Here is a 16,196-nt window from a genome sequence, read left to right on the forward strand (position 1 = left end):
CACTGATTTTTCTTTTTTCTAAATAAAGCTCAGTGTACATTTTAGTAGTAAGGAATCAACCAACTAAGTGTTCTCCCTACAAAGTTTGAGGATTTGAAAAGTTAATCTTCCGTTATCTGGATCTGAAACCAATGTGAATAACTTTTTAAGCTAGGAAGAATAAGAAGATTGCAAGCAAAGGGAAAGCTTATAAAATGGTTGAATCCTTATAGTTCTGACTTCTCCTTGGTAGAAAGCATTAGACATGCTTTCCCTCTTGGGAGCTGGGAGCTTTTGGTGTAATTCAGGAGACAAGGCATAAATACTGCTGGGAGGGAGTGGGTAAATAATAAAAATGTTGCTGTACAGAACAAGATTAAGAACAGAACTGAAAGGTGCTAGGAAAGGTTCTGTAAAGTTGGATTTGTTTGGGGGTAGAGAGATGCCATAGTGAGGAAAAAACAGTGCTCAGTCGGGAACTAACAGCAGAAGGTTGGGTATTGGTACATTTCCTTGAGAATATGGACTGTAAAGAGAAATTAGGGTGGGATTAGTGATACTACTTTGCTGACAGTAGTATTTTATCAGTGTTTATTCATGAGACCCACATTAGGCAGGGCAATTTTTGAGTGTTTGAATTAAATTCTAATTTTTGTTGTTGTCGTTGTTGAACTAAACCATTCCTTTGAATGTTGGGTCCTGATGACTTTTTCTTGTTTACTGTTGTTAAAAATCATTACCTCCAGTGGTCAAAGAGAATGGGTAAGAGAACTGGCTGTGCATATCAAGATGAAGTATGGTGTAAGAAATAGTTTAGAGCATGTCCTTTGGCCCAAGAAAAGTTGGGTAAATGTTAGCCTTTCTGATGAGGTGTTAGTGGAGATGATCATTGGTGGTGGCAGAAAAGTGTTGTTGAAGGTGTTCTTGCTTGACTCACTTCCAATGCAAGGCATAGTTTGAGTGATAGATGATTAATTCATTGATGATGTACTCGTTGCCTTGCAGTCTTGTGTACTGTTGGCTACCTCTGGTCTGTGTGCTAGTATAGAGTAGCATTCTATGGGAGGAATGTAGTTGCTCACAACAGTGTTTGCTTCCACATCTGTAGTTCTTGTAACCTTCTGATACCTCTTAACTTTAAATTTTCTGCCAGTATTTAAGTATATTCAGATGTTATGATATCTCTTAGCTTTAAATTTTCAACCTGCTATATAGCAGCCTCTGATTGCACACTGAGGATCAGCTTATTTCATTAAAGTGCTCTTATTTTGAATACCTCCCACCTATTTGGTGAAAATTCCTATTTGTCCTTTTTTTCCTGAGTATACCATTTCATAACCTCTAACTCTGCCTTCTTCAATTGCTTTGCAGATTTTTCTGTTCGAGGAAGCTTACTGAAAGGGGTGGGAAAATAGAGGAGCTGTACTCTGTACCCTGAAGCTACTCAAGCAGGGTTTCCAGAGTGGCTTTTTAAAAAATTTTTAATTTTTTTGGTGAGTAGAACCTAGCTTTTCCTCTTCCCTCCTGTGCCCCCCAAGCCCCCCACACTGCCTCCTGACATTGATTGCACATGCCTGAAAGAACAAGGCTTCAGATAAAAGAATGAGAACACCTGAATGAAAAAGGAAGACTTACTTGGTCTAGAGCCCCTGGTGAATATGAAAGAAGTGTTGGCCTGGACTATCTCCTGCGTAATTCACAGCTGCTCTCGTCTTCAGAAGTGAAACATCCCTTACCTTCTATTGCTAGTGACCTAACCTGTGAGGACTGCTAGGGGATAGGATAGTTTCCATCCCAGGACATCTAAGTTTTCCCTTTCCAGTTAACATGCCTAATCCCATGCTGTCTTGAAGAGCTTGAAAATCCTTCCTGACCTGAGCCAGGCTTTTATTTTGGGGACTGCCTATGAGAACATCCCTACCATCTGTGTTCCTTGTTTTCAGATTTCCTGCCATTAGAGTATTTTCACATGCTGCCAGTAATGGTTTGTTAGTAGCTCCAAACCATTGGAGAGCTCAGGAGTCTGAATTTGAAAGATGCCCACAGGATGATTTGAAAAGGTGATCACAATAAGTCGGGATTGGGGGAGTTGATACATGCAGGGTGTGCTTGGGTGGGCAGCTGTTTCAAAGACCCTTGGTGAACTCTTAAAGCCCTGAAGAGCTTAAAGAAAGCTCTGAAGAGATCTGAGAGCCATGCATAAGCGTCCTTTCTAACCCCAAAGAAAAGCCAACTTAGCCTTTTTATACAATTAACTAGATTTGGGTCTTAAATTCTTCTACTTTGATATATAGGCCTAAGAAGTAGGAGTTTCACATGGCTTTGTTACTCTTGCCCCTTCTTTTCTGTGCTGTTTTCTGAGAAATGGATGCAGGAGCTGATTCCCTTTCTTCCTTTCTGGAACAGGATATAAAGAACCATTCTGCTTCCCTTTACTTATGGCCTTCCTGGCCAGGCTTACTGTATACTGAACAGAGCTAGGCAGCCATGCTTCTGAGCCAGCAATTGGGGGTCCACAGCCAAAAGGAATGGGAGACCACAGGAACCATTCAAAAGATAGTTATGTGTCAGAATAAGAGTCCAGCTGTGGGGTTCTGTTAAAGGAGACACCTTCAAATTGGGAGACATAGGCTTTGTCCACTTGCTGGGCTGAACCCTCACCATATCCACTGAGCATAAAGTGGCGAGCAGGTGTACCAGGGGAGGGTTGAACGTGTTTCAAGCACATTGCAAGTCTGCTAGTTGTCTGGAAATGTTCAAGGGAGTCTAGGGTATCTTGTCCTATAATATCTCAGAAAACAGGGTTGGTTGGTCCTCAGCTGACAGTGAAGGGGGCACTGGTATGGTATTAGAAGTTGAACTTGTGAGGTTGCAGTCTCAAGTCACCCTCTGGCCTCATAGGAATGCACCAGGGTGATTTGGAAGAATCTGTTTCCTTTATGAAGTCAGATTTTTAAAAAACTGATTTGATTTAAACAACATTGCAAAGGCTTCTCTGCCAGTACACAAAGACTGCATTGTTCATGTACCCTGTGTACTCTAAGATACCAAATCAGATGCAGCAACCTGATCTTGCATAAGCCCTGGCTAGAATGTAGGTTTTTTTGTTTTTTTTTTTTAAACTAGGCCAGTAGCCAGAACAGAATTCTTTAAAATGGGACAGATGTCCAGAGAATGGCTAGTGTCCTCTAACACTCTCCCAGAAAGAAGCAAGTCTAGGGTTACAATGTCCAGTGGCCTACTTTAAATAGACACTACTCTGGAAGATTACTTTCTTTATAAATACCTTTAAACACAAAATCCAAAAAATATAACTCAGTAGAATGATAATGACAATGCAGATGGTGGCCCATGTGAAAACACTTCTTGCCCAACATTTATCATCTACTTGTTCACCTACTGAGATGCCTTCAAGACACCTTTTACATTCATGATAGATCTCAGGAAGATAGCAGTGTACTTGGTGGAAACTGCCATGTAAAAAGTGGGTTGTAGGGTGCTAAACAGTTAAGTACACATGGATATACGGAATGGAATAGACATTGGAGACTTCAAAAGCTGGGAGATGAAAGGGGGATGAGGTATGAAATTCTACCTGTTGAGTACAGTGTACACTATTTAGGTGCACGGTACACTGTTTGGGTGAGGGGCACACTAAAAGCCTGGACCTCACCACTACACAATATATCCATGTAACACAGCTGTATTTGTACCCCCTAAATGTATACAAATAATGTAAAAATAAAGTGCATATGGTGGCTCTAGTGTCCACCAACAGTGTGTATGATTTTTTAAAAAGCGGGTTGTAGATTTCTCAAACTTTAAGGCTTGTGTGAAAATATGAAAAATACTTTGTGTCTTAACAGATACAATTGGGAGGAAAGGATGCTATTAAAATATCCTTTAGGATTTTGTGGTGCTAATAGGTTATAAAAGACTCCTATTTGGTCTTGTTTTCTTTGAAATAGGATATGCACTTGTGAAATGTTTTCTCTCTGCCCCGAGAGGAAAATGGAGCCTAGTGGTTAAGTGTACCTATTTCAGGTGGGACTGTCTTTTCAGGCTGCATGGGCGGCAGTTTCCAATTCATTTATTATATTAACACTGGGGAACAGGCTGGCCTATATCATTGTGGAGTCAGAGGATGGGGGGGTTTAAGAGCAAAGCTTGGAATGGGAGTATGGGCCTAGCTATCAGGGGTGAGGCAGGCAGGGCCCACACCCCTTTAGGGGAAATGACAAGTGTAATCCTTGGTTTCTGCAGGTTGAAGGTTTGGAAACGTGCACCCTAGGGAACAAACTCCAAGTTTCCTGACTGGAGAAGAAAAGGAAAGAATACCATGTTCTGTTACTTGAGACAGCTTATTCCTCAGCGTCAGGTTTTGAAAAACAAACCCAGTAAAAAGTTATCTTTATTCCCATGTTTAAAAAAGTTTTTCTATGATGATGCATTAACAATACAAAAATACTTTGAACACTACAATAATCTTTTTTTCTCAAGACTTCTTGCAGTGTTAACACTAGAATATGTGGTCTTTGGAGTCTGAGAAACCAGTGGCTAAAGTAGGAACTAAAGGCTTTTTTTGAGGGTTGTATGAGTACATGGACAGCCTTTTTTTTATTTGTAAGACGGAATCTCCCTCTGTTGCCCAGGCTAGAGTGCAGGTGTGTGATCTTGGCTCACTGCAACCTCTGCCTCCCAGGTTCAAGTGATTTTCCTGCCTCAGCCTCCTGAGTAGCTGGGATGCCAGACACACACCACCATGCCTGGCTAATTTTTATGTTTTTAGTGGAGATGAGGTTCTGTTGGCCAGTCTGGTCTCAAACTCCTGACCTCAGGTGATCTGCCTGCCTCGGCTTCCCAAAGTGTCGGAATTACAGGCGTGAGCCACCACACCTGGCTGGACAGCCCTTTTTTCTTTGGATTCAGGCTACACAGGGTGAGGAGGCAAGAAACAAAAATTTAAAAACTTGTTTTTCAAGGCTCAGGGTTGAAGCTTGGCTCAAAAATGAGTTAAAGTAGGCTGTGATGAAGACCTGTTGTCCACCACTGGAGGTTTTCTGGGCTCCTTGATTTAGCTGTAATGGTCCTCTGTCCTGCGGCCCCATGGGGAAACTGCAGCTGGCCCATGGACTGAATGCTGGAAGACAGGCTCTGGCTGTTGTGAGGTTTTGGGTTTGCTGTCTCACAGCCGCCCAGGAGCTGGCTGGACTGCCATGGATGAACTGGAAATGGAATTGTGAAAAAGGCTCTCTGAATGGGGAGGGGTGCACACTGAATTTGGGCCATGACTTCTCGTAGCTGTTGGTGACAAGCCTGGGACCTTGGTATCAGAGCTTCTTAGGCTAGTGAGTTTCTCAGGAAACATTTCCAAGTAATTTGAACGACAGCCAAATTACACCCTCCGCTCCCCAACTTGCCTGAGAAGGTAGTGTCAGGTTATTTCTGTTACTTAGGTTGACAGGCCTAAACTTAACCTATTCAATCTGCCTCCCGACCCCTGCTTCTTGCAAGCTCCTGAGAACATAGAAGCTTCCTCTGGTCCAACTTATGAGTAGCAGCTGGTTTTTTATAAATAGAGCTTCTCCATTTCCTTAAAAGAGAAGGGTTGTCATCTTGAGCTTTGTGTTAGATAAACCAGCTCATTCTTGGTCCATGAAGTATCTGTATGGGGAGGATGTGGCAGTGGGGGATAGGGGAGATGGGTAGAGAAGGTAGCTAGGCTCAGTTCAGCCCATCTCTGACCTATAGCGGAAAAGCTAGGGAGGCAGAGGCTTCTGGCTGGCAAGACAGATGGTAAAAAGAATAGATGCAGGCAGCCATAGCTACAAGATATGCCCTTAATTAGGTGACACATCAACACAGATCTGATTCCTACCACTTGGAGCAGTTTGAATCGATGATGTCAGGTTCAGGCAGAAGTTGTGCAGCCTCTGAAATCTTCAGGGTCTGGACCCTGAAATAGAGTTAACAGGACCCCTGGCTGATATCCATGCAGTCTGGGTCTCTCTTGCTTCCTCTCAGTGGGTAGGCTCCTGGAGGAGGCCAGGTGTCCTGTACCTGCTAGGCCGCCTGTCTCTGAGATTCCTGTTGCTGTACCTGTGTACTCTGCAAGGCGCTGCGGGGGGCCTGTGGGGGCCCTGGGGCTGGGAGGCTGAAAGCAGTGGAGAGATCTGGGGATGTAGGTGCCGGCTCCGCAGGGCTAGCAAGCAGTTCTGTGGGAAAGTGGGGCAGCAGATGGTATGAGGGTGAGTCCTGGGGAGCTGGGGACCTGGGACAGCCTAGAGCACTGTCATCGGAAGGAACGGGGCTGGGGTAGCGGCCTTCTCCGGGTAAGTACCGAATGCATTTCTTTTTCCTCCTAGGAATAGTGAAGAGAGTTATCTGTAAACAGAGGGTGAATTCATAGTCATACACACAACCAAAAAATGCTGCCTTTGCATAGGCCTGGCTGATTTATTGTCGTCTCTTCCTATGACTCGTGTGATAAGTCAGTGTCCTCAGACTGCCAGCCTGGTCGGCCTGGCCCAGACCTAGGACAGGTGCAATTCCCAGAACAGCGGGCTTTTTGTAACTAGGGCTGTGGGACACCTCCTGTTTTCTAGGGGAGTCATCTCCCAGTGCCAGCCTTGAGCTTCTCCAGGTTTGTGGGAGTCAGATCTGCACTAGGTCAAGGGGCTGCAATGCCTGTGGCTTTCTTGCTCAGCCATCCCAGTCCTCAGGCTGGGCTAGAGGAAGAAGACATGCGCAGTGACTCCTCTTGTCCATTACCATCCTTGAGTTCTTTGGGCCAGTTTGTCTCCGATGGAATGGATGGAATAGAACTTCCTCTGAAGACAGGGTTGTTTCCCACATATGTGCATACATATGTGGGTACACAGACACACTCCAAACTCAACTCCTCTTTGCTCTCTAATAGGGAGTGTGATGGGTGCTCTGAGGGCCTGGACAAGTGTTCCTTAGAGCCAGTGGCCTTACTGCCTGGAGTACCCTCTGTCTTAGCTCTGCCAGGCCTGGCCTGAACCTGAGGAAACTTTAACCACTTGGTGGGTAAACCTTGTCACACCCACAAGTATTTCTCTGTTGTACAGTGAAACACATGGGCATAGTGCCATCAGGCCCATTTCTCAGACAGCCCAGGGTACCCTGGCTCTTCTTCCCCAGCCTCCCCAGCCCTCTGGTCTCAGTAGGTGCAAGATAGCAGGTCACAAGGATGCCTAGCAACTAGATAGTTCTGTATTTTCACCTTGTTTTCAGATTAAGGGCTCAAGATGGTACAGGCAGGGATCCCACCTTGAAGTGAGGGAGCTGATGGGCCATGATAACTTTGAGGCCTGGGAGTGGACTCCAGGCCCCCTGAGTGGTGTTTGAGCCATCTGTTTGCTACCTTCTTGAGTCTGTCCTTCCTTTCTGGAACATCATGTCTTTTCACTTCTGCTGCACTTAGACCCAAGCGGTCTTCTCCATACACTGTGTTCAGCATTTACTAGTAGTAGGAGGCCTGAGCTCCCCAATATGCTAAGTGTGCTAGTGGGCTGAGGGGCCAAAGGAGTGGGCTGCAGGCCCAGTGGAACATGTGCAGAGTCAGGGAAGCAGCTTAAAGCAAAGGGAGAACAATGGTGGGGACAAACCCACCTGCACGGACCACACCAATCCGTCTGCTGGTTGAGGCCAAAGCGAGCACGGCATTTCTTAGGCGAGCCAGGGTCTGCTCACAGCCATGCCAGAGGGGCAGAGCAGGGCAGAGGGCGAGCAGGCAGCGGGGCAGAGCAGGGCCCAGAAAGAAGAGGTAACATCAGTGTTAGCCAGTTACAGACACCCTATAGCCCCCATAGACAGAGTGGGCCTCTCCATGGCACAGCCAGCCCCAGTGGGAGCCCGAGAGCTCAGAGCCAAGATGTCAGGAAAGGTGGGCATCCAGCTAGACAGTAGAGGCAGTGGGAAGAATGGGTAGGAGGGGGTCCTGTCAGTCTGGCTCATCTCCGTGGCTTGTGGGGTCCTTGCAGCATGGAGGTTACAGAGGGGCCCAGGGAAGACCATGGAGATCCAGCCTCTTCTGCCTTAGGGCTACCCACCTCCTCCCCAACTCCCTACCCATTTTATCCTGTTTTTCTTCATTCTTGACCTATATTCCCTCAAGGGATAAGGCTGAAGGCTGTAGCTGACGCCTGTTCTACACACTTCCAGATGGAAGGAAGGGCCCATTCTTTGACTTGGAAAAGGAACTCTGCTCTGCTTTGTCCCAGTCCTTGCCTCCAGCTTCCCCATGTGGGGACAGCATAGCTGAGAAAATCATGGATGTGGAGTCTTAAGTTACCCCAGGGGCAGGAATTCACCCACAGGAAGGAGGCCTGCAGCAGGGTATGGGCTTCTCTACACAGAGCACTTTGCACAGCCATGAAAGATGTTGGAGTAGGGGTGACAAATTGCCAGGCTTCAGCCGGCAGGCTGTGTGACTACTAGGCCTAGTCATGGGGCCTGGCTCAGCCTCTCCCAATCTCAGCAGAACTAGCTAGGACACTGGGCTAAGCATCAAACCATACAGTCAGTTCCTTGCTACTTCTCTGGTAGAGTCTAGCTGTGAGTGGAGCTAGCAAAGGTGGTAGGGGCAAGGCAGAGGAACACATCTACCTGTATTACCCTGGGACTTGGTGTAATACAACTGTTTCTTGCATGGGAATTTGACTTGTGATGCAGGCCTTATTTTCATAGGGCCCAGGCCCTGAAGGTTCTTGGCTGGGTACCCTGCTCCTCCCTTTGGGTCAGAGGAGGGATGCTATTGAAATGGGGACATGGAGAGGAGCCTCCACTACTGCTGAGGGAAGGTCTCACCTGTGGTGGATTCTTGGTGCTTTTCCCTTGATCGCCTCTTTTTCTTCCCCTGCAGGGAACAAAAGGAGGGATGCTCAGATTTGGAAGGCAGCTACTGGGATACCCACAGCCTGCCGCCTAGCTTGGGTACCCCTGGGATTCTGGGCATACAGGCCCCTCCTACCTTGGGGGTGCTGGTGTTTCTTGATTGCTCTTCTTGCTACGCTGCTATGGAGTGCATTTAGAGGCTCTTCCCTTGCCCCAATTGGGTCTCCAATTTGAATGGAGGGATGTGACTTCCAGACCGCTTTCTCCCCTTCTGCCCATGTGGCCCAATCAAATGTTGGGGAATAGCCCATGTGTGAGCGTATTGTGGAGTAGTAAATAGGATGTGGACTTGGCATCTTCTGAGCCAGCCATGGGAGGCCTTGGACCCTCCATGCCCTTCCTCATCTGTGCCTTCACCTGCCTTCCTTGCTGAGATGGTGCCTAGGGGCATGGTTTCTCAAAGGGTCCCCTCCCCACCCCTGCTGTGTGTCACTGGCCACTCACATAGTTGTCGCGCGCCGACCAGCCTGGGTAAAGCTGCATGTGCAGCTGCCTCTCCTTGCGGGCCAGCTCGTAGTACTTGGCCTGCTCTTCTCGCGACAACGCGTGCCACTGCAGTGGGGAAGGGGGGCGGGTGGGGTGCATCAGGGAGTCAGCAGGCTGCACCAGGCTGAAGATGGTCTGGGAGCATTCCTGCCAGCCCACTTGCCCATGGTCTCACCCTGCGGCCCAGGATCTGGTTGATGGCAGCGCTCTCCTTAAGTGTGCACTCTGCGATGACCTTGGCTCTCATCTCCTTCATGTACAGCATGAAAGCATTGAGGGGCTTCTTGATGGTTGGCTTCTTGGCCTCTTTCTCTGCCTTGGACTCTGCTTGTGTCTTCCTGAGGGGCAGAAATCCAAATTGCTCAGGGGCCCCCCAAGTGCCCACCTAATGGCAGGCCCCTCCTCTAGTGTGGGCCTAGTGTGTGGGTAAGTGTATGTATGATACCAGAGTTTTCTAAGTGGGATCTTTTCTAGCTGCCCCCAAATGGGTGAGCAGACAGCTAAGTATCTGTTCCTTACAGGAATACTACAGCCAAGTGGGAAAAGCATGCGTTAAGGACTTCTGAGCCTCTCCTCTGTTGGCTCAGAGAAATCCTTGTTTCCCCATCCCACCCACCCCTTCCTCTTTTAAGGATCAAAAACATGTAGCCAGAGACACAAAGCAGCTTGGCCAGGGACCCTGTGGTAGTCCTCAGGCCTGGTGGGAAGGCATGTGTGTCCTGGCTGACACACCCCCGCCATCATTGTCTTGACTCACAGGTTGCGGTCGTAGGGCTGCAGCTCCTTCCCTGAGGCGGGCACAATGGTGGGGTGGGGGATGGCTGCTGGGTGACCAGGTACACCAGAGCCGAGCATCAAGGATGGGTGGGTGAACCTGGAGGCAGGAAGAAAGTTAACACTGAGCCAAGAATTATGGGCCAGACCTTGGGACACACATGGAGGCCCCTGCATAGTACATGACTTGAGGACACAGATAGTCTACCCCTACTGGCCTGGACGTAAGTACACAGATAAATACAAATACCTGCTCCCAGCACACTACACAGACATACTGCAAAAATCTACATAGATTGTCATTCAGGTTACTAATAGGTCCCAAGTAGCTTTTGAATCTGTCCCCTTCTCATGTTCTGCCCCCACCAACCAGCCTCAGGAGCCTGTGGCTGCCTTATGAGGCCTCAGCCCTCTACTGCTTGGCTTTTCCAGGCCTCTCTCCACACAATAGCCAGAGTGACCATTAAAAACACCTGAATGTTCCTGGCCTGCTGCTGCTGAAATTCCCCCAGCATCCACAGAATAGAACCCAGGCTACTCCCAAGGGCCTGCACAGCCTTGCATGAGCATCCCTACAGATGTTTCTACCTCTTCTCCTCCCCTCTGCTTCTTGCTGCTCTCCACTCCCAGTCAGCCCCAGTTACAGCTGTTCCCTTTGTTTCCCTCTCACTAAAGATCTATTACTCTTTTCACGAAGGTCTCTCTGATCCATCAGGCCTGGTGAGGTCTCCTTAGGGCTTCCGTATCACTCAGCTGGCCCATTCAGCTGCTGGTGCCATGTCTACACTTGCTGTGCTGGGCTGTGAGCTCCAGTGGGCTAAAAATGTTTGCAGAATCCCCTGCTATTGCATATCTGGCACTGAGTCTATCACTGAGGGAGTGAGCTAAGTGAAGGGATACATGTACACACATTTCCCACTTCACTTTCTTGCTGCTCTGTGGAGACCATTCTGCCTGTTACTGCTTGCACAGGTGTTATCCGTGAGCCAGCAGCCCACTGGGGACTTAGTAAAGGATGCTGTCTCAGCTTGGGCAGAGCTCAGGGGATGCCCAAGAGAGTCCTCCTAAGTAGGGATGCAGAACAGAGGTGAGTGCCCACCCATCCACACACAGACTGAGCCACATGTGCCTGTGGTGTCCTGGCCTCTGTGGCACTCTGCTGCATGGTGTGGCCCGGGCTGAGGCCTGTTGGCACTTGCACTAGCTTCATTCTCAGGCACAGGACAGCAGGGGGCTGCAAAAGGACAGACAGACAGATGGACAAAAGACTAACATAGGGCAAGCACTGGCCTGGGCATGGCCTTGTGTGGGCACTGAAGCCTGGGCAACAAGAAGCAGGAGCCTGGCTGCAGTGTAGGGGACTCACCTGGGGTAAGGGGCGCCAGGGGCTGCAGTGGGGGCAGGGAAGTGCTGTCTATATCCGCAGGAAGGGGACAGGGGGTAGAGAGGAGGGCTGGGCCTGTGGTTAGGAGAGACAGCTGTTAGCAGTCTGGCTGCTGGCCAGGCATGGGGAAGGACTTCCCTACCTTGCTAGGCCTTGACCCATAGTGTGAGACAGATGGGTCTCGCTGGAATTTCAAGCATCTGCCACCAGAGGGCAGCTTGTGCTGCACCTGTTTCCCTCTATAAACTTGTGTGGCTGTTTGAGGGATGGAAATATTATCCTTCTCCTGGGACCCAGCTTAGCAGACCCCTGGGCCCCTCCAGCCTGCTGCCTGTTTCTTCGACGATACAGGGCTGATACCTGTCCTGGGTATCAGCCATTGCATCCACTGTTAACATTGGATTGTTTTGCCCCACTTTGCCTGCTTTAACTCCTGGTCATCCTTCAGGTTTTGCTTGGCTACGTGACCTTTTCTCCTCAAATCCCTGAGATTCCACGCTGGATGAGGTACCCCTGTGGGCTCCTACAATCCCTAATCAAAGCATTACCAACAGTGCCCCATAACTATGCTTCTTGCTGGGGTTGCCCACTAGGTGGACTGAGTTCTGAGAAGGCAGGGACCTAAGGATCATTTGGCTTCAGCAGTGCTTCCCTGGTGCCCAGAACCCTGCCTGGCACACAGTAGGGCTCAGTGGAGAGATGGCTAAAATATCCCCACTTCTTTCCTCACAGCCAACTGCTACCAGGTGGAAGCCGAGAGCACAAGCCTGCCTAAAGTCCCCTTCTTAGAGCCTTGGTGGGTAAACATGTGCTCTAGGCTCAAGTCTGTTGGTCTTCAGTGCTGCTGGTCATGCTTTTGAAGGGTGGGCCCACAGATTTGCATCCACAGAACCCTGGTCTAGTGCAATAAGGCTGAGATCTTGAGCATCTTGCCACACTTTGATCCTAGGGGTATTCATGGGGGTAGTCTTGATTAGTATTCAGAATGGATTGTTCAAGGAGAATCTGGAATGGAGGAGGGTGCCAACTGCAGGTTGGGCCTCTGACCTGCCCAATCTCCTTGGGAAGCCAAGTGTTCCTGCTGTTAGGTGACTGCCACAGCCCAGCTCTCTGAAATAGGCTAGAGACCTGTGCAGCTCACACTGTTGTTGGTAAGTAAAGGGCCAAGTAGCCTGCGAAGGCCCAACTCCAGCTGAGGACAGGCCCTTTGGCCCACAGTCAGGCCTACTGGCTTAGGGGTCCAGGCTTCCTTTTCCTGGCCCAGCCAACTCTCCAAGCAGGCTGGTTGGAGCCTTGGGCTCAAGCAGGCACCACAGGGGCAGGGAGGAACACTGCCCCTAAAGCAGCTCAGCCAAGGAAGGGACCAAAAGCAGTAGGCACTGAGGCCAGTGAGCTGAGAAGCAGCAGCCTCTCTGGTAGCCGTTCATGCTGTCGCCTCCCTGCTCAGGTCCACCTTTCTTCCTCACGTACTCATATGGCCCTGGAGGTCCCTTAGTAGCCCAGCCTTCTCCCATACAAGGGGACCTCTTGGACACTGAGGGAGACAGGGCTGGGACCAAGGACCAGCTCTTCTGCCTCCCCAAAGGGAGTATATCAGGCTACCTGGGGAATGCAGGCCAGGGGGACCCCTAGCTCACAGCCAGGTTAGGACAGAGCTCCTGGCCAGCCCCTGGCATCTAAACAGAGCTGGCAGCAGGGTGGCCAGCCAAGAGAGATGGAGGAGGAAATGGAAGGGTAGGCAGGTCTTGGTCCAACCAGCACATGGTACCCCCTTCCCATTGGGCCCACACTCACCAGCTCACAGTGTGGGGGAGCTGTCCCATGCTGCCTGAGGTCAGGGAGTAGAAGCCAGAGAGGTCAGGGGTCTGCAGAGGCCTAGGAACTGCAGAAGAGAGAGGCTGAGTGAGTGGGCTAGCCTGATCTGGCAGGCCTCACCCGTTACTGCATCCTAGAGCTGCTTACAGGGGCCTTAAGACGCCACCAGCTTTGCTAGAGGACCAGACATAAACTGGTTTATTGAGGACGATCCCAGTATGAGAACAGTGTACCTTTGACAGACAAGGAAACTCAGGGCAGAGGGCTGGGTGACTTGTCTAAGACATCAGCTGGCCAATAGGCAGAGCTGAAGTCATTCAGGCATGGAGGCCAGGCCTCCTGGTCCACGGCTGGGGCATCTCTGCTGGGGGGACTCCAGCCTAGCTTTCTGGGTAGGAGGCAGGTCCTTGGTCTAGGGGAGCCCAGCCTGGGTAGCCAGGGCTCCACTTGCCCCCCCAGGGTTGAGTCAGCAGGTTTCCCACAGCTGACAAGGAGGGATTTCAGAATGACTTTGCCTGAGGCTGAGGTGAATCAGCCATCACAACCACCACTTTCCATTTTCTCACTGAGGGGAGGAAAGGCTACAGTTTTACAGTTCTCAGCAATGCTTCCATATTGGCAGCAGCAGGGTTACCCATGGGATTTAGGCTTCTACCTCAACCTGAAGCTTTCACATTTTGACCTAACACCCACTTTTCCAGTCTTCTGGTGCCCTCCTACCCCCAGTCCCTCTTTCTGGAATTTTCTTTGGGCACTTAGTTTGCACAGCTCCAGGTTCTCCAGTTATAAAATGGACCCAGCCATCTGGTCTCAGAAACTGGGGACTTGGCCCTCAGGCTCTGATTTCACTAGGCCCCTCCCCATTCCAGGCTTGTACCTTGCTTCTGGCTGATGTCCACAGGTGCAGGGGTGGGGTGTGGGCTGCTGAAATGTTCGTAGAGAGGAGAGAGTTGGGGGACACCATGGGCAGGCTGACTGGCCTTGTGCTGAAAAATGAGAAGGAGGGTGGGTGAGTGTGGGGAGTCCTGAGGGAGGAAGGCACTAGGGTGAGGGTGTGTATATAGGCAGGGTCCTAGTAAATTGTATGCACGAAGCCCAGCTGTCAAAAGTAGAAGTGACCAAAGCCAGAGGCATCAGGGAAGGAGATACCACTCAAGCCACCCTGTGTCCAGTGCTCCTGCCCACTAGCCTGCAAGACTTTACCCAAGCAGTCCCACCCACTAGAAAGCCTCTTGTTTTTTCTAGGCACTCATTTCCTAGAGGTGCATCTCCCTGGTCCAGAAAACCCTTATTGGCCTCATCTCAGATTTGGCTTGTCTGGGGGTTTGCTTATAGTCTCCAGCCCCCTAAACCAGGGCATGGTTTGAGGACCTACGCCTACCCCAGCATAGCCTGGAGCTTTCTTTCTTCCTCCTTTAGCCCCCAATCTGGGGATCCTGAGTCTGACCATTTGTCTTGGCTCAGGCCTGACAGGATTTGCTGGCACAGGGAAGGGTCCTCCTCAGTCCCCTAACTCAGGGGAGATGGGGCCTGGCTTCCTTCAGGGCCAGCCTACCCAGCCCCTGTACTTCCTGTTTTGTCAGCACCGCAGGACTCTTACTTTTCTTTCCTTTTTGAGACAGAGACTTGCTCTGTGGCCCAGGCTGGAGTACAGTGGCACAATCTCGGCTCACTGCAACCTGTGCCTCCCAGTGGTTTAAGTGATTCTCCTGCCTCAGCCTCCCGAGTAGCTGGGATTACAGGCACCCGCCACTGTGCCCAGCTAATTTTTGTATTTTTAGTAGAGGTGGAGTTTCGCCATGTTGGCTAGCCTGGTCTTGAACTCCTGACCTCGAGTGGTCCACCTGCCTGAGCCTCCCAAAGTGCTGGGATTATAGGCATGAACTGCTGCACCTGGCCAGAACTCTTACTTTTCACACTAGTTGCACTGCTCTATCAAGAGATGACTCAGTCAGCAGGCTGCAAGAGGGGCTCCCCAGGGAGACTTGGCTGCAGGGAGTCGCTGCCAGGGCCAAGGCCCAGGTCTACAGTATTCTCAGTGCACATCTGCATGGGTCACGGCCTTGGAGACATCATCTGCAACCAAGGTTCAACTTCCCACTTCGAAAAGTCCGTCTTCAGGGATGCTGCTGGCTAGGAGTTTGGATGAGTCATCTCTGATCCCTGGCAGAGGGAACAGGACATCTTTGGGGCAAGATAGTAATCAGGGCTATGGCCTGGGTTCCTCCCCACTCTGTGGGTACAGTTTTTGACTGGGTGAATTTAGCCAGACTCCTTAAGAGCTTCAGGCTTCTCTCCTGGTAGTGAATGGAGTTCATGGCCCCTTTATTTCTGGGCCTGGAGAAGGGTGCCTCATGGTGAGGGGGCCTGGCAGTCTCTTGGCACTTGATTATTGGAGCCCAGGGCAAGCCCAGATGGAAGGCTGGGAATAAGCCCCACTGTAGCCAAGGCATGAAGCTCCCAGCTGGGCACAGGCCCCCTCACCTACTAGCAACAGCTGTATTGCTGGCATCTTCCCTCATATTCCTGCCTCCAGGCTACAAGCTTCACCCTTCCCCTCTGGTCTTGGGGAAGGTGCTGACACTGCCACCTGCCCTACTCATCTGTCTGCTCACCAAGAAGAGCCTCACATAACAGGGCTACCCAGGCTTCCTCCTTTCCTCAGGCAGACAGAGTATGATGTCCCTATAGGTGGCTGGCAAGGAAGAGGGGTGGCTGGCAAGGAAGAGGAGAGGCTGGGGCAGCTGCAGGGTGTGTGGACACGTGAACTCCTTCAGGTATCTGGTACCTGCCATGTACCAGGGACTGTGCCATGCACTTTGTAAACTCTGTCTCATTC

General features: G+C 50.2%; 2 protein-coding genes across 15 annotated transcripts in view; one reads left to right on the forward strand and one right to left on the reverse strand.

The window, feature by feature from the left end:
- Window positions 1-3,754, forward strand: part of SKP1 (S-phase kinase associated protein 1) — a 28,919-nt gene extending 25,165 nt beyond the window's left edge. For both annotated transcript variants that reach the window (XM_008991210.5, XM_035290843.3), the window contains one exon: window positions 1,351-3,754. The gene's annotated coding sequence lies outside the window, so the exon portion shown is untranslated. The remainder of the gene's footprint in view (window positions 1-1,350) is intronic.
- A 618-nt stretch (window positions 3,755-4,372) lies between these two features.
- Window positions 4,373-16,196, reverse strand: part of TCF7 (transcription factor 7) — a 33,044-nt gene continuing 21,220 nt past the window's right edge. For 2 of the 13 annotated variants that reach the window (XM_054251977.2, XM_054251980.2), the window contains 9 exons: window positions 14,235-14,343; window positions 13,337-13,424; window positions 11,525-11,617; window positions 10,142-10,258; window positions 9,560-9,722; window positions 9,343-9,450; window positions 8,812-8,860; window positions 7,615-7,687; window positions 4,373-6,340 (listed from right to left, as the gene is read on the reverse strand). In XM_054251977.2, coding sequence (XP_054107952.1) covers window positions 6,043-6,340; window positions 7,615-7,687; window positions 8,812-8,860; window positions 9,343-9,450; window positions 9,560-9,722; window positions 10,142-10,258; window positions 11,525-11,617; window positions 13,337-13,424; window positions 14,235-14,343 — 1,098 coding nt within the window. In that variant the 3' untranslated portion in view covers window positions 4,373-6,042. Of the gene's footprint in view, window positions 6,364-6,565; window positions 6,779-7,614; window positions 7,688-8,539; window positions 8,542-8,811; window positions 8,861-9,342; window positions 9,451-9,559; window positions 9,723-10,141; window positions 10,259-11,524; window positions 11,618-13,336; window positions 13,425-14,234; window positions 14,344-16,196 lie in introns of those variants that run through there. The other 11 variants (XM_054251981.2, XM_078364830.1, XM_035290839.3 and 8 more) reach the window with 9 other exon arrangements.

The sequence above is a fragment of the Callithrix jacchus genome, chromosome 2, assembly GCF_049354715.1.
Source record: "Callithrix jacchus isolate 240 chromosome 2, calJac240_pri, whole genome shotgun sequence".
NCBI lineage: Eukaryota > Metazoa > Chordata > Mammalia > Primates > Cebidae > Callithrix > Callithrix jacchus.